Source organism: Equus przewalskii, chromosome 23 (genome assembly GCF_037783145.1).
Source record: "Equus przewalskii isolate Varuska chromosome 23, EquPr2, whole genome shotgun sequence".
Lineage (NCBI taxonomy): Eukaryota > Metazoa > Chordata > Mammalia > Perissodactyla > Equidae > Equus > Equus przewalskii.
This window is the reverse complement of record NC_091853.1, coordinates 9,569,075-9,596,195: the sequence shown is the minus strand read 5'-3', so window position 1 is coordinate 9,596,195 and position 27,121 is coordinate 9,569,075. Positions and strand designations below refer to the sequence as shown.

The 27,121-nt window shown below is 47.2% G+C and overlaps 2 protein-coding genes across 12 annotated transcripts in view; one reads left to right on the top strand and one right to left on the bottom strand.

The window, feature by feature from the left end:
• Positions 1–1,271: 1,271 nt before the first annotated feature.
• Positions 1,272–1,836, top strand: KIAA0040 (KIAA0040 ortholog). Its single transcript, XM_070590961.1, has one exon. It carries the CDS (start codon positions 1,405–1,407, stop codon positions 1,696–1,698), a length of 294 nt encoding a protein of 97 aa, XP_070447062.1. The 5' UTR covers positions 1,272–1,404; the 3' UTR covers positions 1,699–1,836.
• An 11,136-nt stretch (positions 1,837–12,972) lies between these two features.
• TNN (tenascin N) overlaps positions 12,973–27,121 on the bottom strand; it is a 104,407-nt gene continuing 90,258 nt past the window's right edge. For all 11 annotated transcript variants that reach the window (XM_070590920.1, XM_070590930.1, XM_070590924.1 and 8 more), the window contains 4 exons: positions 23,342–23,438; positions 22,352–22,519; positions 15,963–16,126; positions 12,973–13,870 (listed from right to left, as the gene is read on the bottom strand). In XM_070590920.1, coding sequence (XP_070447021.1) covers positions 13,730–13,870; positions 15,963–16,126; positions 22,352–22,519; positions 23,342–23,438 — 570 coding nt within the window. In that variant the 3' untranslated portion in view covers positions 12,973–13,729. The remainder of the gene's footprint in view (positions 13,871–15,962; positions 16,127–22,351; positions 22,520–23,341; positions 23,439–27,121) is intronic.

Genomic DNA, 27,121 nt, shown 5'->3' with positions numbered 1-27,121 from the left:
TTGAGTTCACACGTTCTGCTTTGGCAGCCCAGGGTTCACCGGTTCAGATCCCGGGTGCGGACATGGCACCACTTGGCAAGCCATACTGTGGCAGGCGACCCACGTATAAAGTAGAGGAGGATGGGCACAGATGTTAGCTCAGGGCCAGTCTTCCTCAGCAAAAAGAGGAGGATTGGCAGCAGTTAGCTCAGGGCTAATCTTCCTCAAAAAAACAAAAATTTCTTGAATAATCCCTGTCTTTCAAGTCCTGTCTAGACACAAGAACCAAGATTCCATATCTGAAGGAGCCTCTAAAACCTTATACTTTGAATGCTGAGGCCTAAGATATGTGTGGAGAGGTGGAGGGGGTACCAAAGGAAGAGGGCCTGCTTTGTATAAGCAACCAGAACAGCCCCAGCTGTAAGCTGAACTCAGGATAGGAGTAGGGAGGCATCCAGGGACCCCATCCCAGTTTCCAAGCACCATCACTAAGCAGCCTGCAAGACTCCTTTTCCGCAGCAAAGGAAGGGAACAGGCAGGGAAGGAGACTTGGGAATATTTGGTTGAGGGACAGAAAGCAAAGACGAGGGTAATGAGGGAGAGGAAGTTAGAAACAGAGAGAACCAGAAAATGGTCCCCCACCTAAGGCACGAGGAGTCTTCGCCGGGCACAGGAGTGGGATGTAAGAGGGAAGAGACCTGGAGCAGGGAAGAGAGAATGAAGGGCAGTAAGGAAGGCAGGAGGGAGGCAGGATGAGGACTGAGAACTTCTTACCTTGGGGGAGGTCCAAATCCCCTAAGACAGGCAGCAAGCCTTAGACATTTCATCTTGCTTAAGCTTTCCTAAGTGTTGAAAATGGCAAGTAGTTTTCACAGAAGGTCAGATACAGAGCTGTCCTGTGGGGGGGACGTGTTCAACAGCAATCAGGTGGAGAAAGGATTGAGAACTGCTCTTATAGAGGGTCCAGGATGCCAACTCCTAACCAAAACACCAAACAGACACATTGGTTCATTTATCTAACCATTGCTGAGCACCTACTATGTGCAGGTCTGATAGACTATTCATTTTTATATCCTAAGCCAAACATAGTGTGTCCATAGCAAGAATTGGTTTGTACTTGTTGACTAAATGCATGCATATATCTTGTTTATTGAGTCTTAATACAAATTTCAGTGAACTCTGGAAATCGTTGATTCCCTCCCCTTTCCTAAGCCTAAAATCTATGATGTTATTAAAAATTATAGACCATTTCCACAGCATTTCTCTTGAATAGTCTGTTTTGCTCTCTTCAGGTGCCGTCAGTGGCGTGCCCAAACCCTAATCTGGAAGAGGAATAAATTGCAAGTGGGCAAGGCTGCATCCTTTTGAGTCCAGAACTTGCTAGTGAGCTGAAAGGTTCCTCTGGCCCCAATCTAGCCAAGCAACATGGAGAAAATCAGCTCCTTCTTTAGCACCATCTGGGACATCATCTCAACCAAACACCAAGAGGGCCTCTTCAACACCATCTGCCTGGGTGTCCTCATGGGGCTACCACTCTTGGTGGTCCTCACACTCCTTTTCATCTGTTGCCATTGCTGCTGGAGTCGGTCAGGCAAGAGTGGCCAACAACCGGAGCGAAACAAGGGAAAGAAGAAGAAGAAGAAGGCTGAAGAAGATCTCTGGATCTCTGCTCAGCCCAAGCTTCTCCAGATGGAGAAGAGGCCATCACTGCCTGTCTAGCTTGGTAGGAAGCAGAGGCGTCCTCCCTTGGGGGCTAAGCTGCCTTCCAGCTACACACGGGCTAGGGAGCAGCAGCCCCTGAAGTGATGCACTCAAGTCCACAGAGGAACTACTCAACCAAGGAACAAACCTCAGACTGAGTGTCCCCATGGAGGGCACTCCTGGGGAGCACATGAACAATTCTTGGGCACTGTCTTGGCAGCTGTGTCCAATAGCAATGCTCTTGACTACAGACTCAGGCATGCCTTCCACCCATCTCTGGCATACTCTATATGCAAAAGCACAAGGAACACTTATTCCTAGATCTTGACATGCCTCCCAAATGCACACGCATGCACACCATGCCCACCACACACACGCGCGCAAATTCAGGCAACGGGTACCTGGGCAAGTACATTGTGTTCATCAAATGTCATTGAATGTCTACTTTGTGCAAGGCCCTGGGCAAAGCAGTACATTATCGGCTCTTGCCAACATCTCACAGGAAGGCCTGGCCAGATTTGGGCACACAAGCTCAATAATATAACAGGCAAGGTGCCTATGCACTGTCTGTTCTGTATACCACTCAGGTCAGAGATGTGTGCTTTCCTAGTCCTATCCCTACATAACCTTTCACTGGAAATCCTCATATTTGGACCATCCAGCAACCTGGTACAGTCCCCGTCCCTGTATATTGATACAGATACACCAAGTTCCTCCGCTTCTGATTTCTCATCTGGGAGAAAAAGTTTAACGTGCGATGGATCAAAATTTATTGAAAGCTATTGTGTGCAACTCATGACAAAGTCCTCATTACCACTGATAGGTATTTAATGTGGTCCCAGACCTCTCTCTGAGATGCTGCCCTCAGAACCACTCAGCGAGGCACCCTTCTCCAAGCAAGAACAAACAGCTCTTGGTAGTGACTGCTGGAAAGCTATAGAAAGCAAGTGAACTCCATTCACTTCAGTGGACTACAGTGTGGACCCGTGTAATGTATGTTTTACGGATGGAAAGGAGAGGCTACACCTGAGCTAGGTGTCTCCTATGTAACCAAAGGTTTCAGTGGGGAAGGAATTAAGACAATCACCGGTACAGTCTCACAGAAGACACACTGGAAACGATTTCATAAGGTTGTAATGGGTGTGTGGTATGTTGCAAATGGAATGCAGAAGTTACAGAGTTTAAATGAAAGTAGGATGAAGCTATATAGAGGTTTATTAATATTTATCTTGAAGCTCAGGCAAGTGCCTTGCACACAGTTGGTACTCATAACTGTCTGTGGATGCTGTTGGATACATGATCATGCTAAGGGTAAACTTGCAATACCTCGCCAGTACCCCCAAGTGACCTTCTCTTCTAAGTGAGCCCACTAATTGCCAATGGACGGAAGTTGGGTATTGAATTCTACAGGAGGGCGCATGCAGAACCAAGGGTCAGGTTGACAAATGTGCCCTGAGGTCCGTGGGGACATGTAAACATGTGAGTTGAGGAGAGCGTCTCCCCACTGGGCTGAGGTTGCGAGGCAGAGTTAATCCACTGATAGAATGAACTGGTTGGTGTTTTGATTGTATTGTGACCATATTACAAAGATGGATAATCCCCAAGTTGGGGGCAGACAGTGCTCTAAAAATCCCTTTGCAAATCTGCTGGGTAGCTCTCTTGAAATATTTTCCCATGGAAGCTGTTCTAAATGGTGGAAAAAACGCAATTTAATTAATGATGTAACTAAACTATGATATTTATAGCAAAAACTAAAATCTATAAGATTGTGTTAATGGAAAAATATACTCTATTTGCTGACTTGGGCTACCTGGTACTCTCCTGCCCTCCAGGCATACTCCAGGCCCACGGAGGGCGGGCATCTGACAGTAACTTCTGCACCAGGGTCTTCTAGCAGGTGACCCTGTGAATCGTAATTCAGGCCTGCACATATTTGAGAAACAGTCACATTCACCCTCTCACCCCAAGTGGCCCTAAATACCTTGGGCATTTGGGCCCCTCACTCATACACCCCTTTGACCAAAGCAAGCAGCAGCCCCTGATTCTCTATCCCCTTGTCACACAGAGACCTTGTTATGGAGCATCTGGCTGTCCCCTTCACATCACAGGATGACTAGTCGTCTCCCCACGTCTACTGCTGCCACCGGGATGAGCTGCCCTTCCTGACTCCAACTCTCAGTCCCCCTAAAATGGATGACTTGAGGGAGATGTGGAGGCTTATGGCCGAGACTGGTGTCAGATATGATCTAGGAGAGCAGATCACCGGGATCAGGGACCACACCAGTAACATGGTTGCCATGGCAACTGGCTGCTGGTTTGAATTAAGACAGCAGTGAGTTGTCACTGCTGTGACAAGGCCTCTGTCTCAAGGTGCAGTGCCCCACTGTCTCCTAATCGAATGGACTTGTGTTCTACCTCCAGGCATGAAACACCCAGAAATGCACTTCTCAGTTGCTTCCACAGCCTACGACCCAGGAGGCCCAAACCCCGAATGAGGTGTACATTTTCCCCACCCCAAACTCCCCTGACAACCTTCATGGGGTCCCTACAACAGTGCCAGGTGCATGACAAGCCCTCAAGTTTGTGTTGAATAAGTGGGTGTGTGAAAGGAGCCCAAGGCAATTAGTGGAGTCCACTCCCTTTTCTTCCCACTTCCTTCTCATCTTTCTCCCCCCTGTTTTATTCTCATCTCATTGCCTCTTCTCCCAGCACCACCCTGGCTCCACCCCTTTATTTCTCTCCATCTCTACTCCTTCTTCCCAGCCTCTGCCCCAGAACTGCCACTGGCAACCAGGTGCCTCAGGACTAGAGCCTGCTTGGCCCATCCTGCGGGGTTTAAGCCAAGAGAGGGCAGAAAGGATTGTAAAGAAGAGGCTTCCTAAACCAGCACAGGCTTGGGGAGCAGCGCCCAGGCCCGGGAGTTCTGAACAGCTTCAGCCAGACTCAGCCACCAGAGGCAGGGAGCTCTTTTCCCCACTGGTCAGTGGATGCGCCCTTTTATTTCCTTGGGCGAGGGGAAGGGGCAGATGTAGAAAAAGGGCAGTCACCTTTTCAAGAAGAATATAAATGGTCCAACTTGTATAGTATTTGTCAGTATTTTTTTTTCTGGAAAATTCAAACACACCAAAAGAGAAACTTATTTAAATAAAATACTTTGAAAATAAAAAGCCATGCCTGACCTCCTTACTTGCTGACCTCGGATAGTTACTTTCTTGCCAGTATTAGATATTACCCTCTCCCAGACATCACACAGAAATGATGGGTGTAGCAACTTCCTCTGGGAAACCAAAGGCCCAGCGTCCTGGGCACTGCCTCCCCCATGGCAGAGTCACAGGTCAGAGAACCAGGAGTGTGTTCAGACCCCTGCCTGCAGAGCAGACACCTCGGGAACTATGCATCCTCAGAGTGCCAGCTGCAGAAAAAACACACGGGTGGTCCTTGGCAACACTTCGAGAACATTCCCTTCAGTGAGGTCAATCAATGTCTTCTGAAAGGAGAAAGGGGAAAATATGAAAAACTAAGCAAAAATAGACCTCTGAGTTAAATCTGGTGCTGGGAAGGGGAGAGATTAAGAGCCTCGATAGTAGCTGCTAGGCAGAGAGGTAGATGATAGATGATGGATAGATGGATGATATAAATAGAGGATAGGTAGATACATGCTAGATAGGTAGGTAGGTAGATAGATACATAGATACATAGATAGATGATAGATAGATAGATAGAGGACAGTAGATAGAAGATAGATAGACCCACACTCACGTTTGTATGATAAATGTATGTTTTTCAAGTCAGCCGTAGCTTTGCTTTGGTTATGAAATGAAATGACTTAGATGCTCCTGATTTCTCCCTTGATGATGCTAAGCTGGTCATTAGACCAGAAACCCTCTAGAGTAGTACTGTCCAATAGAACTAGGAATGATGGAAATGTTCTGTATCTACACTGTCCAATATGGTACCATTAGCCTCATACAGCCATTTAAATTAATTAAAATTAAATAAAATTAAAGGCCAGTAGCTGAGTTACACCGGCCATATTTCAATTGCTCAATAGCTGTGTGCAGCTACTGGCTACCAACCTGGAGAGCATGGGTCCAGAAGCTTGTGGGAGGAGTGGTCAGACCCGTTGGCAAAACACTGTGTTTACTGCATTTTAACTAGGACTTAGGAAGGAAGGCCTGCGCCTTACCTCCCCCAAGGCAGGCTGATATTTCCGTAGTTTTAGTTGATTCCTGGTCTCCCTTCCCCATCACCACATACTCCACGACAACCTGAGAACAGAGACTCTTCACTCAGCTCTCTGTTCTTTCCCCCAGGTCTTCCAAACCTTTCCAGTGTTGGAAAGGGAATGCTGCCCAGAAGCCATCTGGAGGAGGCGCAGCTGCTGCACACCTGTGGGGATGCCAGAGCCACATGCCATCAGCTCCACCTGCCCAGCTTGGCCCTGACCTTGGGTGTGAATATGGATTTGGGCAGCGCTAAGAGCATTCTCAACTCACCAGAACATGCTGTGCTGGCCTCTCGCCCTTTGACCTAATATTATTCCCAAATTCAAAGTCACAGGATTACAAGACTGAAAAAAAGAGTCCCTTCAACACAGCCTTCTGTCTCTGTCATAGGTTCAAAGGGATGTTTTCAAATACCTATGACACTTCATTCAGGAAGGGCCATGCATGCATCTAACTCCCTCTTGAGGCTACTCATTCCATTAACAGTTTTGATTCTGTACTAAGCGCCAGCGATACAAAGCTGTCTGGAGGGGCTCACAGGCTGTTTGGGGGACAGACAAGCAAATAGACCATGACAATACGTGTGGTTGCTGCTTCCTTAGAGGGAAGCTCCAAAGCTGGTTTCAGGACAGGGTGTGGGGGCAGAGAGTAGGAGCTGTCCACAGAGTTGCAGAGGAGGAAATTGGGAAAGGAGGGCCCCGTGTGCATTGCCTACAACCTGAAAGTGCAGCCGGGGGTAGTGATGCTGCGGACAGGCTGACAAGGACCTCCGTAAGTGTGGTGGGCTAGGACTCAAGCCCGGGGCTGTCCGGATTCCGAAACTAACTCCAACTTCCACTGGTTATGGAAATTTAGGCCGATGATTTAATCGCTGTAAAAATTGCCTGTAAAGTAGAGTTAATGATAGCCCCTATCTCACAGGGAGAGGAGTAAATGAGATAAGGTTTATGAAGCGTTTAGCACAGAGCCTGGCTTATACACGTGCTCAGTAAATGTTCGTTGTTATTATTATAAAGGGTAGAAGGAAGATCATGAGCGAGTTGTGTCTTAGGAGTCAAAGGAGAAGAAAGCCCAAGTCCACAGAGTCAAACGGTGCAGACAGGTCAACTGAGATAAGGATTGAAAACAACGTACATTTCTATGCACACTGGTATGACGTGCTCCCTAATTGCACCACACATTGCACTGCCTACAGTATTCCCGTACTCCCAATCTGCAGTTATGTGACAGGCCAGGTCCTAACATATCTAGCCCACCTCAACCCACGCCCCCTGCCCACAACCAAGCGACCCTGCAGTGACAGTGCCCCCTGGTGGCCAGATGAGGAGAGAGTTGCATCAACATCTTTGTCACCCTTCAAGTGTTTCCCTGAGAACATGCATCCAGCCGCATCACTGGTCCTCAGATTAAATGTGTTAAAGACTCACTGGGTCTTAGGGATATTCACAAATCTCAGGGTCAAGAATGCCATGCTCCTTTGACAGAGGAGGGATTTTCATAACCCTACGTCTTCATTGTTGTTACAAACAGATTTCTGGTGAAGTATCCCAGATTTTACATCACCGCCCACAGGAAAGGTTCCCTAACCCCACAAGTCTTCCCCATCACAGCATGACCAGACTGTATGGTAACTGTGTGTGTTCCTGTGTTCCTGGCACTCCCCCCACATTCCCACCTGCACTAGAATTCGCCTTTATGAGGCCAGAAGTGTAACTGCCTTATTCACCACTGTATCTCCAATATACGACATGGAGCCTGGTATATACTATATGCTAAATAAATGTATTGATTAGGAAAAAAACAAAAGAAAAGAATCACTGGGGTGTTTCTTATAAGCACAGATTCCCAGTCCCTCTCTGCCCTTCTGCCGGATTTATTAAATCTTGGGTGGGGGCCAGACAATCTGCTCTTCTAACAGCTAGGTAAGGCCAGTGGTCTCTGAACGACACTTTGAGAAATATTATCTAGATTCTCAGAAAACAAAAGAATTCTATGGTCAAGTAAGTTTGCAAAACACTGCATCCTGTGACTTCCCCACTCCTTGCGATCCACAATGCGTGTATCACACGAAAGGTTCTAAGAGGTACCATAACGAAGAAACTGGTGTAACTCCGCTTACCTCAGAGTTTTCCCAAGTCTGTTTGACCATGAAGTCTCTTCTTTTAGCACATCTGGAAGAGCAAGGGTTCCGAGGAACACCGTTTGAGAAATGCTGCTGTGGAGGGTTCGTGTAGCCCCCATGCTTCATCTGTTCCAGTCTTTCACTGCCTGCAGCTCAATTCCTATCATCCCCAAGGAAACCCTTTCTGAAATGTAGCCAGATTCTCCTTCACGTCTACCAAACTGTCTTTCTCACTCTGCCCCTTATCTTTCTTCCGTTTGTCAGCCGTAATAATCCTATGGGTGGCTATCCACAGCAAATACACCTCTATTAAGGAAAGGAAGAATAAAGAAAACCTGAAAGTTTTGAATGAAGTTTCAGAGACCAAAGCTCCCCGCCCTCTGTCTTACACTCCAGAGAGCTTCCTATCACACAAGAGCACCTTCCTTATCTATTTGATTCTCACAGCAACCGATGCAGTGAGTAAATCAGGGATGGATATCATTCCCATTTTACAAAGAAGAAAATGAGGCCCAGGGAAGGCAAGTAAGTAATTCACCCGGACCTGGAATGGAAACCAAAGTCTTCACGGCCAACCCCAGTGCCCTTCTACACACCAGGTGTTGTGATCCAGGACCATCTACTGATTTTGGCTCCTCAAAGACCGTTAACTTGCAGGAGCCCCTCCCTTACATCAGAAACGTATTAAGTACAATAAAGGGCTCTGCCCACAAGCCTTTAGAGGGCCCCAATGTCTCCTTCAGATGTACCACAGCAAGCCTCATCTCTTTATCCTCTTCCAATTAAACCTAATTTTCTTCACTTACCAAAATAATGAACTGTTTTCATTCCATTTTGTTTTCTTCTATTGTTTAAATTACAATACTGCAATGCCATGGTTTTCTATTTCTGTCATTATGAGTGCCCTGCAATTTATCTATTATAGAATAAACAGGCTTTTATGGGCTAAACTGGGAACGTAACTTCTTTATCTGACATTCGAATTGGAACTCAACCCATTTCCTATCTCCTCATAGAAACAACCAACTAACAGAGGAACTTCGGGAAGTGGAAATTCACTTGCACATTAGAAACAGCCTAAAATCCCTTCCAGGGGTGCCGCCTTCACCTTTCATCATGCCGACGGCCCCCATCCCACCTGTCCCACCACCAGCCCAGCAGAGCCGGCCCCGGACAGAGCCCAGGTCTCCCCAGACAATCTCTGGGCCTTTCCCAGCTACCTGCTTTGTGCATTAGTCCAGCAGTAGCACTGCGCGCAACTGCCAAGCACAGGCTGGATGCTGAGCCATATCCTACGGGCTGACTCTCCAGACTGTTACCCAGGAGGGAAAAGTGGAGACTCCCCCAGCACTCCCCTTTATGGAGAAGAGGAAAGTGCTCGGGAAGTGAGAGGTTCCTGATAGAACAGCACTGCCATCTCCTGGCCTGGCTGGGTACAGCTTGCCCCCTGCCCTGGGCTGCTGGCCCCAACTGTATAGATTCCTGCTCTTTCTTGACAGAAACTCCTTCTTGAGCCTCTCCATCACCCAGGTGAAGCACTTAAGAGAATGACTTGGAAAATTTTTTAGTGGAAAACTTCCTCCAGCAAACGACTACATTTCGCCAAAAGCTTTTCATTATTTCTACTTGTTTTTCCCTCCGCCCTTCTCTACCTCCATTTGCGTTTCTCCTGTCCACATCCTCTCTCTCGTCACACACCACACCTGCTTCTTTCCCTTCACAACATCCCCTCGATCACAATCCCTTGGGTCATCCTTTGTTTCTCTCCTTGGCTCCTTCAGCACCTTCTGGCTTTAATAATCCTTGAATCCCTGAGAATTCCAAGTTAAAAAGCAGAGCTCCTGATGTCACGTGACAAACAAACACTGGGACCTGATTCCCAGGGGAAGCTACTGTCAAGAACCACCAGCCCTAAACTCTGCCACTAAAGGACCCCTTCCTGCCTTACCACGCATCCCCCTCAAATCCTGTTGACTCTTCCTCCTAAATTTCTCTTTAATCTGAGCCCTTCTCCCCTTTCCCACCATCTCTGCCACAGACCAAGAAAGTCAGCCCCTATTGCCTATTGCAATAGCCCTAACTAGTCTGTGAATCTCCATGCTTTCCCCAAAACTTCCTTCAACACCTACTCCCATTCACTTTCATGCCGCCAGAATGATATTTCCAAACTAAAAGCCTCACTACATGTGTCCCTCCAAGGTTTACAGACCTCTGAGTGTTCTCCACTGGCCAACTCTTGCCTCTTAGCAGTGGTCCTCAGCCCTGTGTGCATGTCAGAATCCCCTGGGAGCTTTAAAAAGCTCAGATGCATGTGACTCGGCTGAGACTCAGAGAAGCAGAGTCCTCAGAGGTGAAACAGGGTCTGTATACATAAGAACTCCAGCTGCTTCCGATAGACGGTGAGCACTGACAACCACAGGACTCGCACAACCAAGACAAGAGTCCCTGCTCATCTCTCCAGCCTGGCCCCCACCGATGACACCTCACCCCACGAGGAAGCCACTTTCCGCCCTCGAACATGCCACACTCCACCCTTTCCCGTCTCTGCCACCACACTCCTTTTTCCCGAGGTGCCCTGCCTCCTCCCAGGCCTCTCGTTTCTCCCGTCAACTCAGATTCGTCCTTCCAGACCTAATGCCCACATCACACCTGTGAAGCTTTCCCTAGTGCCCTGCTCTGCTCACTGCATCCAGACCACACCCCTGTTGACTCACTGTCCCCATTGCGCTACCCACTGTCATGGTTTGTCCCCGTGGCTGTCCCCGCCACACTGCGGGCAGGGGCTGGGTTCTGTCCATCACTGCTTTGCTAGCATCTTGCACGGAACAAGCAATGGCTCAGAGACCTTCTCAAAGGCTCAGATACTTCTGTCCTCGCTTCTACCCTAGTGCCTGGCTTGCAGCCCGTCCCTCCAATGACAGCTTTTGTTTTCTTTGGTTTGTCCTACAGGGTAAGAATGGTCCCTTAAGCTTCAAAACCCTGATGGCTCAGAACTCAACTCTCAGAAAAGCGTTTGACCCTCTGAAAAGCAGGTCTATCCATAACCCCATTCCTGGGACCTAAATTCAGCTGCCAGAGCCGGTCACGTTAAGATGAAGTTAGGCACGGAGGTTTAGGGCTGGAATGTTCTCCTCAGGCAGACAAATATTCTTTGAAAATGAGCCTCCCCTGACTTGCTTCTCTGCCCCGCCGTAGAGCCCCTGAAGGATCAGCTGAGGTTTTCTCTGCCCACTCCTTCTGGACAGCCTGGGTCCTTCGGAGGAAAGAAGGCAAGACACAACACCAGTCTCCCCACCAGTTCTCTTCTTGGCCAGTGGTGGAGGAACGCAGAGGTCAGTGAGCGTGGGGTGTGCTGCTGCCATCACCGATGCCTCCAGACCCAAATGACCCTCGGCAGGCGGCCCCCTAGGCCAGAGCTACTCAGACTGATCACCAACAGCAGCAGCAGCCAGCCCAGACCGACCCAGTCAGAAGGTCAAGAACGGGGCCCAGCCCTCTGTGCTTTACCAGGCATATCGGACGGCCCGTGACGCGCTGGGAAGCAGGGTCCACCAGGTACCACCCTCAGCTCTGAGTCATCCCAGGGTTTGATCCATTTTGCAAAGGACACTTTTTTTGTCTAAAAAGCCTGCACCCAGTGGGATGAGCACAAGGCTCTGAATCACTAAGGCGAGCACCCTCCGTGGAAACAGAAGACGAGAGGACTCAGTACTGGGAAGCTAGACAGAGGGGCCTTTAAGATGGAGAGCAAATTAGCTCAGGCTCGGCCCTGCTGATGCTGGATCACGACTAAAGGAATCTGGGCGATGTCTGCCCACAGCCCCTCCTCGGAGAGGCCTGCACAGCCCTCACCTCCACCACCGATCACTGCCTGCACCTTTCAGTCGTATTCTTCTTCCAGGGCACTTAACACTTCTTAAAATTGTCCATTTATGTGTGTTTGTCAGTCTCCACCAAAATAAGAGAAGCACAGGGCAAGAATATTATGTTTTGTTCACTTCCATAGTTCCAGTGTTTAGAGTAGAACCGGGCACACAATAGGGCCTAGTCAATATTTGTTGAATGAATGAATGACGGCACACACTCCATGTCTGGCTTGCTCACCTCTGTGGGCTCGCCGTCACTGCTCACCCCTGCCTCCCTAGCACACTGCCTGGTGAGGAGCAGGCAGGCGCTTAAATTCTTGTTGAATCAATGAACAACATGCAAGCACACCTTTAATGATCAGCCCCAACCCTACAACTGTACGCCATTCAGAGCCCCCACGATCATATCTAGCAGGGACCACAGCATTGCTCAGTGTGCATGTGTCAGCAGGAGGGCAAGGGGAGTGGTGCTGAAAACTTTGAAGGCTGACAAAAACTGTCGAGAATATGGCTTGGCACTCAGCCGGGGGTAAGACCTGGAGAACCTGAGGCAGTAACTGGCCCTCCGGTCCTGGAGGGGACTGCAGCTCGCAGAGCGCTGGGCTTCCTTCCCACTCACTCACTCCTCCCGGTTCCCAAGGCCATTATTTGCCATCACACGTAAGAGCCCACAGCCAACCAAACTCCATTATAATGCATAAATTGTACCTTCATTTGCACTTAGGTTAAATTTAGAATTCAAGTGCACTTACGTGGGGAAAATAACACAAGGCAAAATTTTTTAAATCACGTGGTTTATTATTTTCTTTTTTCTGTGAAGAGGAATTTAAGTTACTTCAATGGTCACTGACTTCGCTACAGAAAAACCTTCTAAAGTGACAGGAAAACAAGCAGAAAGGATCTGACCTCTCCAAGTGCCCATTCAAACAGTGAGCCTGCAGTGCTGAGAGCTTTCAGAAAACCCAGGGCTCCAACTGAGTGGGCGCGGGAAAGGAGGGAGGCTGAGGACCTGACGCCATGACAGGGAGACACTGGAAAGAGGCTTTGGGAGGAACCAATTACCAAGAGAGTCAAATTATTTAAAGTTGAAACGAGTGAGAATTTATTCACAACATATGCAGATCTATGAAAGATTATGCAAATAGCTGGAAAGGGGGCACTTAAAAATAGCGATAACACGAAGCCTTGTTTTCCAGCAGCCTGGATACTAGTCGGAACTAAGCTAAATGTGGATCCATCCTGGTCCCTTTGGGTTCCCTTTATTCTTCCTCATAACACCAGCAATTTTTTAAAAGGGGAAAATTTACATCTTTTTTGTCAAAACCCAGTGGTAATAGAGGTAACAAGCATCAGGCTACCTCAGCCCCTTGGTCATCAAAGAGAACCCTTCTTTGGTGCTTGTTTCTAGACAGAAGATTTGTATTAACAGAGCTTTAAATATATATATACCAATTACCAGAGATTTCCAATTGGTGAAGTGCTGGATTTTTTTTTTTTTTTTTTGCCCTAAACCTATACATTTGTTGCTGAAGATAGACTGAAAAACCTTACAGTTTCAGTGCTGTCTTTCCCATACACACTGTGCAACTACTACTGTGTCAATTTTTCAGGCCCCAATATAATGGGCAAAAATGCAGGTGACAGAAGGTAACCTCTCTGGTTTGAAGCTTGGTGACACGCTTTGCCCTGCAGGTTATCCAGCCATCTCAGAAACTAGAGGCTCTGAGCGTCCTTCAAGCGTCCATAAGCCAGTCACCACTACCCACCCTACCCCAAGCTCAAGCAGCCCCAACCCGGGACCGGTCATCTCGTGTGACGATTTCTCACATGGGCCATCAGACTGTTCTCGTCTTTCCTCCTAGTGTCCGCTTCTTTCTGTTCAGGACATGCTCCCCACTGTAGCCATGAGGGCGGATTTTCAACTCCACATAAGGAATGGAGAATTCATGTCCTTTCCACGGCTCCCAGTTCACCCCCTGCACAAAAAAACCTAAGATCAAGAAAAGGCACCTGGGAGGAGGGTGAGATCAGTTATGGCACAAAGAAAAGCTTCTTTGCCAGTAATACCACTCCCTGTCTGCTTAGGGGAGAGAAAAAGAGACAAGTGGTGACTGGGATAGTATGATAAGGGAATTGAGGGTGGAATCTAGAAACGTGTGCCCTCTGCTGGTCAGCTGTGGTTAAACAGGCTGAGGTGACCTGGAAGCCCCGAGCAGTTGGAGGATGCGGGGTGTGAGTCCAGGCGGTGGGTGACGCCAGAGCTGCAGCAAAGATAACACAGGGTCAACCTGGCCAGCAAGGATCACATTATCTTTGCCTCACTCTTTGCTTTTCCAAAAAATTAAAGGCAAAAATAAACATATTAATTGGCCAATTGTGTAAAATCATTTTCAATTTAGACTGGTTAGATATTAGCTCTGGGGTAACAAATAGCCTGCTGAAAGCTAAATTTCATTTTATGTCTTTTGACTGGTGAGCGCAATAATATTTAATTCACTTAATAACCTTGCAACCTGGCCAATAAAGAGCCCAAGTGACCAATTTTATATATTTTAATTTGTGAAGTAAATAATAAACAAGAAGCTAAATGCCTTGCAGACTGTGAAAAGCACATTAACCAGATGAATGTCTTTTATTAGCAAATATGGGGATGGTTTAGGACACGCTGGCTGCTCATTTCAAATATCTGATCTCTGATCACAGGCTTCCCTGAGTCAGCCCACACGCTGCCACCAGGATTCATGGGCCCACCCTCCCGGGCTTCCCTGGGGGCAAATTTCTTCTTCCCTTTGAGAAACCATATAAGGATTAGGAGCCCCCACTGTTGGTCAGGACCAAAGTAATCAAAAGGTACCTGGACTTTAGAGGTGCTAATATTTACAGTAATATTGGCAGGAGGTGAGTTCTGGGGAGAGGTGGCTTCATGAAGGCTAGGATCAGGACCCAGGATGGGAAATTAGAAACCCAGGATGGGGACTCGGGGAGCTCACAGAGGGGATGGATTAATGATGAGTATGAACAAAGATGCAATTTTCAAGAAGCTGTGAGGGAGCAGGCAGGAGTTGCCCGGTAGCTGGCAAGGAGTCAAGATGATATTCACAGGTCATAGAGGTTCAAGGAATCACTGTAAGAAAGTTTCAGAGCAACGGAGGGGAAAGGAGCCCTGGAGAACGCTCAGCCCCGTGTGCACACTTCTGAAATGGAGAGACGGTTCAGCATAATGCTCTGGGCAGACTGTAGGTGGCTTTGGATGAAGTGGATCCAAGGGTGGGTCTGACCTAAGGCACGAAAGACTATTTTCCTGGTGATCAAAGGACTTGAGAGAAATCACTCTGGTTTAACTGGGAGAACAACTAGAAAGAATTATGAAGTGTCTGTTATGGATGGAAGGTTTGGGTCCTCCTAAAACGCATATGGTGAAGCCCTAACCTCCAATGTGATGGCATTTGGAGGTGCGGCCTTTGGGAGGTAATGAGGGTTAGATGAAATCATGAAGGTACAGCCCCCATGATGGGATTAGTGCCCTTATAAGAAGAGGAAGAGAGACCAGAGCTCTCTCTCCACCATGTGAGGACACAGTGAGAAGGCAGCTGTCTACAAGCCAGAAAGAAAGCTCTCACTAGGAACCGAATCTGCTGGTATCTTGATCTAGGACTTCCTAGCCTCCAGAACTGTGAGTAATAAATGTCTCTTGTTCAGCCACTCAGTCTATAGTAATCTGTTATAGCAGCCCAAGCTGAATGAGACAGGGCTCACGTGTGCAGTAGTAAAGTGAGATGGTGTGTGACCACATCTCTGTCTCTATTCAGCAGTGGGCAGCCTGAGCTCCCACCCACCTGCACTAAGTAAGTGAGCAGCACTGGTGGGAATGCAGAGTGGGGAGGGGTCTCAGCAGATGGACAGGGAGTGCCTTGACCTTGAGGCCATGGAACCTGGAAGAGAAGCTCTACTGCCCTGACAGCAAGCATCGGAAGGAGAGGGGCAGCCAAACCAACCAGGAGGGTGTCCCTTTTGGGAAATCAATGTGGGAAGAGCCTGGGACAAAAAAGATGTTTGCCTGTCACCTACCTCACTATGCTTGGTCTCCCCATATCTGCCATTGGGGTTGGCCAAGTGGCAGTTCTTGTACCACCAGCCGCCATGATGTGTCAGGGCACAGTTGCTGAGGGCGATATCGTTGTCTCTGTCAAAAGTGGTAAACTTCCATCCATTGTGGTAAGAAAGAGCATCCCCTGCAGGAGAGAAGAGATGAAAGGTGAGATGCAAATTTCACCACTGATCATACTCTGGCCCAAGAGGACTCAGCAGGAAAATCTCCAGGCATGAAAACACCAAGGATCCGGCGAATTATGTCACAGGCAGTCACTCCTCTCTCGAAACGGCCAAGAGGAGAACATGGTACAGATGAAAATATTCTCTTTCCTGACCTGTCACCCAAACTTTAGGCCTGTTTATCCAAGAGCCTTAATGGCATTTTTCTTTAGAAGTTTCACAGTCATGTGAAATATTCAAATACCTAAAACCAAACTCATCAACTCTCCCGATAGTACCTGACCATCCCTCACACAAGCTAACCCCCCTCTCTCAATCTCCCTCTCTGCTTGACCATCCTCCCAGCCACCCAGACTTGAAACCCCTGAGTCATGTTTGAGAATCCTGTTGTACCCCTTTATCAAGCTCTTTTTTCTGCAGGTCACTCATGTATACCCCTACTCCCACAGCTGCCACCCTAAGCCTGTTCTCTTCTCTTTGGGCCTTCCTAGCCCTTCTGAAGCTTAAACATCCATTTTCATCATCTCAGGCCTAATGTTCTACTTCCCACCACATGGAGTTGAATTATTGCTCCTTGCTTTGCGGGCCTGTAACTCGGCTGTTCCCTTTGCACAATCTCATAGCCCACTGTCCCCACAGGCACTCTCCACTTGTGGAGTGGACAGGTCCACCTTCCATGCTTCTGCTCACCGACTTCTCTCTGCCCTGCCTCAGTCCAAATCCTAACCATTGCTCAAAGCCCACTGGATCCCACTGCTGAGGAAGACTCCCCTTATTAATCCTCCCACATACCCTCCTAACACACACACCTGAACTTCTAGAGTGCTCTGGACGCATATATATAATTTAGCACTTCGTTACATCCTGTCTGAAAATCTGCTGTAATTATTTCTCCTATTTCCCCCATCATATTTGTCATCCTTTTATAAGTTTGCTTTTTAACTCAGCTCATAAAAGGCACTAAGTGCCCATATCAATCACGAGCTTAATCAAGCTCTGTTCCTACAATAACAGTACTTACATTTACATCTGATCTCTGAGTCTACCCATCATCTTCACATAGATATTCTCATTTGATCCCATGACATGCCTGCCAGGTGGGTCAGGCAGCCTTCAGTCCCACCAGGAAACAAACTCCCCGAGGCTAGACTCTAGGGACCTGTCAAGGTCTCACAGCCCACAAACAGCAGAGCCAGGACTCCAATCTCAGTCCTCAGATGCCAAGTCCTGGGTTCCTTCTGATACACTGATTTGCCTGCGGCTTCCTTTATTTCAACAGAGGGCTTCAGTTATGCTAGTGAGAGCGAGCTTTCTCTGGCCGTCTACAACAATGGTTCTCCAAGTGGGGCCCCTGGACCAGCAGCATCAGCATCATCTGGGAACTTGGGAGAAACGCACATCCTCAGGCCCCACTCCAGACCTACCGAACCGGAAACTCTGGGGGAGTTCCCTGCAATCTGTGCCCTTCTGATGCAAGCTGAAGTTTGGGAACTTTTGTTCTGCAATTTCATTCATTTATTGAGGAGACATCAGAAACACCTGCTACATTATGGCCCAGCACCATGCTAGGCTCTGGGAATGCAAACAGAGGAAGTCCTTGCTCCCAAGAACTTAGTCGGAGGTAGTTGTTGTTGTTAGTGCTGTGGAGTAGACTCTGACTCCTAGCAACACCATGTACGACACAGCAGAACCCCGCCCGTCTCTTTGCACCACCCTGTGCCCTTCCGGTGCTGTCTCAGACAATGCCCTGCCGCTGTTCCCAGCGTTTATTCATAGTTGAGAGTGGTAGGGGCAGATATAGAAAGAGTTGACACACATTGTGTAAGGGGAAGGTCCCAGTTTGTCCCTCTGACTTGGGAGCTCCCACAGCGGCCCTTGGCCTTTCTCTGCCTCAAGCAGCAAAAGCAGGAGGAGTGAGAAGAGGGTGATAAAGGCCTTTCCTCTCAGACACAGCAAAACACTCTGCCCCCATTAGTTGTCTCTGATCAAAGACAGGCAAACTGTCACTTTATTCACACACATTTCCTCCTCCATTCAGAGTTCTTGCAGACAGTTAACTACAGCTCTAAATAACATGCAAGGGCTCCCTGAGTAATGCTCTCTCAAAGTGCACAGCTCATCTAACTTGCATTTCAAGTTCCCACCGCTGCTTCCTAAGAATCTGTGCAGAGGATGTTTCTTAAAGATTGGCTGTGGTTATCTATCCCTGGACACTGGGATAAAGAAAGGGGAAGCAGGTTTCAGCCTAAGGGTGGGAGTTTTTTTCTGCAGATGGATTTTCTACCTTCTAGAAACAGAAGCCATACTGATGTTCTGGGTAGAGATAGTGACTGTGCTCATAAATCAAAAAATAACTCTCCTCTGGTCATCAGGCCCCAGCTGAGACAGTTTTCTGATTTATTAAGCTTATCCCCCTAAGTAAGATAAGGTGGAAGAGCCAGTGGTGGTTAGACTCCCTCCCTTCTACTGGCATTTTAGGAGAAAATCTAGGTGAGAGATAAGCGCCCCACTTCTACTATAATGGCTTTGGGTGGGAAGCTGGTTCTTCTCAGGGAGTGCGTGGGAGGGGTTGGTGACAGGCCCGCAAAAGGTCATCACCCATCTCACCAAAATGTCACTCTAAGCACTTCCTCCTCCAGCACTTCCTGAGACAGGAAAGATGACCCAGGCCACTGAGCCATCTCAGACCAGAAGACATCACTGACATCATATCCCCTATAAGTCACACAGCCACAGGACCATGTGTCTGGACCTTGAACATCTTCTCTCCTGGGACCAGGAATAGGCCAATGAAAGAGTGATTTGTGCCATCTCTAGCTATCCCTTTTGTCCACGTACCCAACAATTTTTCTCTCTCTCTTTTTTTTAAGTACCAGTATTTAAGAATCCACTCAAAGCAAGAAGGGTGCTGGCATTTGGGGTAGAACAATTCTTCAGTATGGATATTTGGCCTCCCCGGCCCCAGCCCACAAAATGCTGGCAGAGACCTTCAGTCACATTGCCAAGTCCCCCCACCCAGGGGTGGACCCATCCCTGGTTGAGCAGTGCTGTCTCCTGCAGGTGGGACTCAGAATCAGCTGTAAATGATGGGTCAGCCTGTAGAAGTCATACTGCTCCATTCCAAACATCTATTTATGTTTTCATTTTAATCTCTGAAGAGATGAATAGCATTTTGAAGGTAGAGCTCATAAAATGTCCTTCCTGCCCCACTCCAACATTCGTAATCAGATGCTGAACTTACACAGCACTGCCTGGCTGGAGTTTCCTTCATGGCAGCACAATGGGCTTACTGATAGGACTTCAGTGAAAGTAAAAGTTGAGGGTCCACCTGGATAGTCTGAGTAGGGGACAAGTGTTAAACCATGCATTTCCACCAGGGCTCCACATCTCCTGTTCTAATCAGAGCTATAATGCAATTAAAAGCTGAGAAGAGCTGGCTTGTGCATGGAGATATCAAAATGTTCACCTTCTATTTGAATGCCATGTCCTCTGAACAGAAACTCACCATTTAGGACATGAGTAGCCAGAAGCTCCCTAAATTTCAAAATCCTCCTCAGGGACCAATCAGCATATATAAGGAACACTAAAGCTCCCTAACCATGTCAGTGCAATTCAGAATTCAGAAGGCTAGTACACATGGCAGACTAGATCGCTGCCCAAATGCTACCTGATTTGAAAGTCTCTCAAGGCTTCCTTAAAAAATATCTCCCCACTGTCAGGCCTGAACAACCTCGGAAGAGAATTATCTGTTAATCACAGTTAAAATGCAAATAGAGTACCTAGGAAGAGAATCCCATTAATTCACGAGTATGTTGACTCCCTTTCACTCATTTTCCCATTAGCATCAGTTCATTGACTGGGTTATTTTAAGACGAGCGTCAGAAAAGCTACATGTGAATGGCAGAGGAAAGGGGAATGGGCAGCCTAGGAAGGCAGGTCTGAGTGAGGTGCCCACCCAGGAGGCCGGTGAGGGCACTGGGTTTCAGGGAGAGATGTGGGACACAGGCACCAAAGGGAAACACCCCAACTCCACATCTTGTCTGGGGAAGGTCCATGGATGGAGTCTCTGAAGATCGGGACTCTTTAGCCTCAGAAAGGAAGGCTGACTCATGGCTGTGGTCAGTAGTAGACAGGGTATTGGAAAGAAAAGGGATGACCCTATATACTGAGACCAGAGCCGGAGGAGGCCCAAGGGGTCTAGGAGAGACTGCAATGTGCGTCCCCCTTACACCTAAGTGTTGGAAGATCGTGGAATCAGCCATCAGCAAAGATGTCTGATCTCATGGGCGGGGGCGGGGGGCTGGGGGGCGCAGAGGTAGGCAGAGTGCTTAATCCTACAAAATGGCGTCTTTAAATCCCCCTCATCCAGTTAATATCCTTATAATAAGACATACGAATGTCCAGCTGTGTTTCTCAATTGTGTTTAACTGCCTTATTCCTATGCCTGACTTTCGTGCTTTGAGTGGATTTTACTTTATTATACTCTGAGTGGATGTAGCACAGTACACTGTACGTCTAGAAGCTGTCTGTAAAGTACAAAAGGGTTGCCCAGCCTGTTCCCAGCCTATGGAGACCCAGCACACTGAGGGAAGAACTGACAGTCCCCAGCGGTGCAGGCAGTGCAGTATCTTTTTTTCCAAGGATGTTTTTTCCCTGAAACAATTCTTTGCACACTTTTCCCCACCCAGCACCTAGTCGGAACCCTTGAACAGTTCTCCATGTCTGCTACCCAAACTCCTCTCTCTCTAGTAGGTGCTTTGTCTCCCTCTGTGTCACCATGTCACCAAACTCACCCTTCACTGACCCCTGTGGAAGCTATTTGCATCTCAGGGACTATTCTTTACAATACAAAGCATCCATAAGATTATATAGAAAGGTCTTGCTAGCAATATTATATTTTAAACTCACCTACTCTGCGCCAGGCTCCATGCTAAGCACTGGGCAACAAGAGCAATGCAAACTTCATGTGATTTTTCTAAAAATTAAATTATAAGACCTGAAAAAATTTGCATTAGCAGTTGGCCACTTTAGATCATGGTGTCTGTTCGCAGCTTTATGCTGTTCAGAGTCCTTGAGCAGACAATTTTGAGAAGGCCTGCAAGGCTTCAAGAGTGCACCCCAATTTCCTTGCCTGAGCTCAGTCCTTGCTCCCCAGCCCCCCGAACTCCCCCAGGCCTGGGGAGCCCCTTCCTTTCCCGTCATCCAAGTTCTACCCTTTCAGACCCAACTCCAGCTTCCTGAAGGAAGCTCCCTTCATTGGCCCCAGTCCTCAGTGTGCCCACCTTCTCCACACTCCTGTCATTCTTTATTCTCCTTACCATTTATCTGACTCTCTGCAAAAGTTGCCTTATATTATTACTTATCTATTCATGCTTGAGTCTAAGGGGAGAGACCATGTCTTATACTGTCAGTCATTTTGGCTGGAAACACATTCCTACATAGTTACACCAAAGTCAAAAACATGCAAAGTCAAACAACAGACTTATTTGTTAGGGTTTTAAAAACTGTAAATATAGGTTTAAAATGTAATATTAAAACAATAACCACCCTTCCCCTCTTAAATACTCAATGGTATAATCCCAGCTTTTCTGCCACGTTGCTTAATTTTGTTCTTTTCCTTCACAACTGAACACACAATCAACTGGCTTAAATCCAGTGAGCAGCTAATCGAGGCCCTGCTTTCCACGGAACCGCTAATTCCTGTGTTGTCACATTTGTATGAAGTTAACGAGACCTATACTTCTAATTGTTTGAATCACCACTTTCATTTTTCTGTCTTTATTCATGGCAAAGTACCACAAAATATTTTAATAATGACACAACACACACTGCTGTGCAAGGATGGCAGCCACACTGCTAAAGCCAAACGAAAGGTGGGCAGGCACCATGAAATCATTCAGAATGTGGGTTTCTCAGCTAATGTGCAACAGCCTGAATCTGGGAAGTATAAGAGGAGGGGGATCGATGTAAAATGTACAAAAGTTCCAATTTTATGACGGTGAAGGATTGCTTGAATGACTCTGTTTACCCCCACCCCCCCCCGCAGGGAGCAGGGTCTCAATTGTGAGGACAATTCACCTTCGCAGAACAATATTCCATCACCCAGATCCATGGCATGTGGCAAACCAATGCTTAGACACCCAGAGAGCAAGAGACCCCAGCTGTAAGGAAATGTTACTTCTCACCTGCTGTGCCTCTGTATTTCCCAACCGTGAGCTTGAACCGCTCCTTGCTGGAAGCCACTTGGAAGAAATCATATATGGCATAGGCAGACTCATTGGCAGTCTGTAAGTCCACTCTCACTTCATACCGGGTAGGAGTGCCAGTGGTGAGATTGTGTAGCTTGTCAAGTCCTAAAAAGAAGGGATGGAATTCTAATAACCAATCAATCAATGTGTGTGAGCACTCACCATTGGCATCTGAGACTTTCAGCACCAAAAGTCACCTTAGCCTTTTCCTCTGCTGTGAATGGGGGCCTTCCACACACTTTCTCTTTTAGGGGCTCATTCTCTCGTCCTATTATCTCTTTTGCACAGTCATGCTAATGAGTATGGAAACCTCGTCCTCTAGGGGGGAGCAGTGGGGAGTAATCCCGGGATGAAGCTACCCCCATTGACTCCATCTCTCTAAAGCATTAGCAGTTCTCTTTATCAAGGTCTCTTAAGGGATTTTGGACCAAGCAAACCATAAACATCTATCTATTCTATTACGATTTTTTAATTCTTCATTTCCCAATTGATGCTTTTTGTTACTTCACACACTATGAAAATCTGCTCCAGAATAGAGAAGGAAAAGGGAAAAACTGATGCCCATAATGACTGGCAGAACCAGCAGAATTCCAGGGACTACTAGTATGACCTCCCAATAGTGGCCCAGCATCTCCATCAATCAACCATTTTTCTTCTCCTGTGGTTTCTAAGAAGTTCAGGCTCCAGGCAGATCCTATGGGGCTTAGATACAGCATAAAGACCACTGGTGACAGTTCCACCTTTTCAGAAGCCCAGAGCACATAAGAACCTTCCCACCAACACCCTGGTCGACAGGTTCCTCAGAGTGTCCCTGTCACTTGGACCTCTTCCTGAATGTGGTGAGCTTCCTCAAGCTGCCTGACCAGTTTTTCAAGGGGGAAATCACCTCTCCACAACCCAGCCCTCCCGGATTCTCGGAGATCATACCAAGCCAGAATTCCTTCATGGGGTCCCCAAAGCCTTCCACGTAGGCCCGCCAGCGCTTGAAGAAATCCAACTGCCCGGTGTTCCGCCTCTGGAAGACCTGCAAAGGGAGAGGGACATTTCACTCTGACACACCTGAAGATGTGACTGAGTGAAAGAGGATGGTAGGTTGGACGGGAGGCTGCTTTAAAAGTAGAGAGAAGTGGATAGAAGGTAAAATTGACAGATGTGGTAATAGATTGAAAGTGAAACTGAAAGACAAGAGGAAGTTAAGAATGATTCTTGTGGTCTTGGCTTGCAGTTCTGGACGGCTCTTCACTGAGAGCAGGGCTCTGAGAGAGGACAGGTTTAATGAGTGCATCACAGGCTCAGTGGGGACATGGTAAGTGTGAGTCACTTCTGAGGTATCTTGGTAAATGAAGATGCCATGGGAGCAGTTGACTGTAAGGGCTAGAGAGAGCTAGGCTAGACTAACCAAGGTGAGAGTGGGTCTTAGATGATGCCAGGTGTTCTCCAAGTCCCATTTCACTCTCCTCTCCCCAGGAACACAGGAACATAGCCTCTTTCAACATCTCTTGCAGTTAATGTGCAATAAGCCATGTGACTCGTTCTAGCCAAAGGATTGTAAGTGAGAGCACTGGAGGGGGAGGGGTTCTCCAAGCTCTCTCTGCCAGTGCCACATGCCACAGTGCCTCAGCGAAAGCCACATGTTGACAGGACAGAGCCATAAGTTGGAATCAGCCTGAATTCCTGAGTCACCACTTAGAAGTGACGGCCAAACCCACAGAAAACTTTGCACACGTGAGAAAAAAAACTATTTTTTTTTTTAAAGATTGCCCCTGAGCTAAAACCTGTTGCCAATCTTCTTCTTTTTTTTTCCTCCCCAAAGCCCCAGTGCACAGTTGTATATCCTAGTTGTAAGTCCCTCTAGTTCTTCTATGTGGGATGCCACCACAGCATGGCTTGATGAGCGATATGTAGGTCTGTGCCCAGGATCTGAACCCATGAACCCTGGGTCACCAAAGCAGAGTGCGCAAACTTAACCACTATGCCACCAGGCCAGCCTGACTCCTCCATGTTAAATCACTGGCATTTGGGGTTGGTTTGTTACCACAATGTAGCCCATTTTAGCCTAACTAATACAGAGAACCACTGGGACATAGAGAGTCAAATGAAGCCATTGGAAAGATGAGGCCATCTAGGAAGAAAATAGGAACTGAAAAGAGAAAATGGCCTAGAATCAAGCCTTGAAGACCCCCAATGTATCACAGTCCCAGGGAGAAAGATGAGTACATTAAGGAGAGAGAACAGCCACTAGAGATGAAGAAGGACAACAAAGAAAATGTGGAATCACAAAGGCCACAAAGAAAAAGGTGCGGTCAACAGGATCAAGTGCTGAAGAGAGGTCAACATGAGGCCTAAACTGTCCATAGAATTTAGTGACACAGAATCACTGGTGACTTTAACAAAGGCTGTGTTAGCGAGAGATGAGGGCAGAAGCCAAACTGGAATGGTTGAAGAGTGAGTAAAAAGTGAGAAACTGGAGACAGCTGGGGACTATTTCATGAGAGCATGGGCTGCTTTCATTTCCAAACCCCCTCTATTCGGAGAAGGAAGTTCCAGTCAGAGAAATAAGATTCTTTTATATGAAGTCCCTAAAAGCTAAACACACTTATAAGTACTATTGGGACTGATACTACATATAATTCCTCATGACCTTGAGAGCCAAGTGACATGCCTTCCTAGCTAACTGAGTGACGATCCTGGAATTCTAGAAAGCTGGAACTGCATCTTTCTACTTACTTTCCTTCATATTCATTCAAATGCAGAAGCCCCAACACAAAATCCCATCTCCCTCCTTTCCACCCTGCGCCACAGCATGCGCCTTGAAGTAAAACACATTATCTTGAATTTGGTAAGGTAAACCTCCTAATATTTGTGCGTTCTTTACATTTTTCCCTGGGAAGAGACAGGGAGGGAGGAGAGAGCGACAGTGTGAGAGCTCCACAAGGGCGCTCACATCTCACTTTTTCCAAAGCACCACCCATCCACGTTTGCTGGCCCAGAAGCGCTGAACAGAGGCATCAATGGGCAAGGGAGAGGCCCGGGCTCTGAGAGTCAGGCTACGGCCTCTTCAGCCGTTTCTATTCCTCAGCCTCAGTCAGCTCCCTGTCAAACAGGGTTAGAAGCAGGAAGGAAGTGTCTAACTCAGAGGTGCTGGGAGGACTAAAGGAGACGGTACATTAAAGATGTTCCATAATGGAAAAGAGCTGCTGAACGGACCTTTGGAAGGACCACGGCAAACAATGACACTGCATTCATATTGTTGTTCCCTTTCCCCTTTGCTCAAGTGTCCATTTTTAGAGATGTCCTATTCCTCTCGTGGCTTCCTTCATTTCCTTATTCATTTATTCACTTATATAACAATAGTTTATTGAGCATTCGTTAAGTGCTGGCTCCAGGGTAGGCATATATGATGCCATTTTACAGATGTGAAGGTTCAGTAAAGAAATTAGCCAGAGTCAGACAGCTAATTATTTAGTGGCTGATGCAAGGAGAAAACAGTGATCTCATCTTTCCGTCAGAAAATGTGAAAATACCAGCTCTGCTGAGTCTATTTTCCAAAAAGCATTTCTTAGGATTCTGAGACGAACTGATAAATCCTTAGCATGGCGCCTGTTCCAGTCCCTTCCCTGGGACTCTTCCTGTATCACGGACAGTGGAATCCTAGCATGGATGTGGCACCAGTGTTCAGCTCCATACACGTCGCATCAAATTACTTTTCCACTACGTAATTAGTTACGCTACGAGGTCAGGCTCAAATCCAATCCTGCCGTCCTAGGACAGACACATTACCAAGGCGTTTGGTCTCCATCTCTAATCAATGAACATAGTGTCGAAGCGTGAGAGGAGCTTTCTGCCTGATTTTTTTTTTTAAATAATGTTTCAACTTGGCCAGGGAAACTCCAAAAAATGGTGCTGATGCTCTTCGCATCACTGTTTAGGGCCAGCTCTACACTTACTAGCTGTGTCCTTGGGCAAGTTAGTTAACCGTGACAAGCCTCACTTCTCTAAACTATTAGATCAAGATTTAGTTAATAGCCCATTTGTCATGCTCTTAAATCGAGGCTTCAGCAAGGTCACTAATCATAATAAATCATAATGTATGGAGGCCAGAATCTGGCACATACAGATATAATAAGTTATTATTTTATCTCAATAAATGTTAGTTTGCATTTTATTATATCAGATTCCAAGTGAACTAACCACCAGGGATCATTTGAACATCTTGATCAGGCAGTCTTAATCAACTCATTCAGAATCTAGTCCGTTCCCACTCTACAAGGTGAAAACATCTTATGATGAACTATTTTGGATAACAAAAGCCCCTTAGCAAATAAGTCTCAAGAAGAAGAAAATATCTTTCAGCCTAGTTCTACACTCCAGAACTGTTATTGCATTCTAGAACTCACTCAATGTCCTGAATGACTAAATCGGGAGAAAAAATTGAAAATCTCCTTTAAATGTCTGGAGAGCCTCTAATATGGTCCTTAAGACACGCAAGATGGGAAACAAAGATGGAAATATCTGAGACATTTACGTGTCCTCTGATGTCTTCTTCCAGCCTCCCCCCACGGCCTCAGTTGCCTCCGGGCAGAGTTCCTCTGGCCTGTTAATGAAATTGGTCTCCTGCTGCCTGGGATGGAGAAGAACTTCCTTAAAAGGATTTTACAAGCTCAGTTCAAAAATGAGCAATATACTAAGGTCATCTTTCCGTGACAA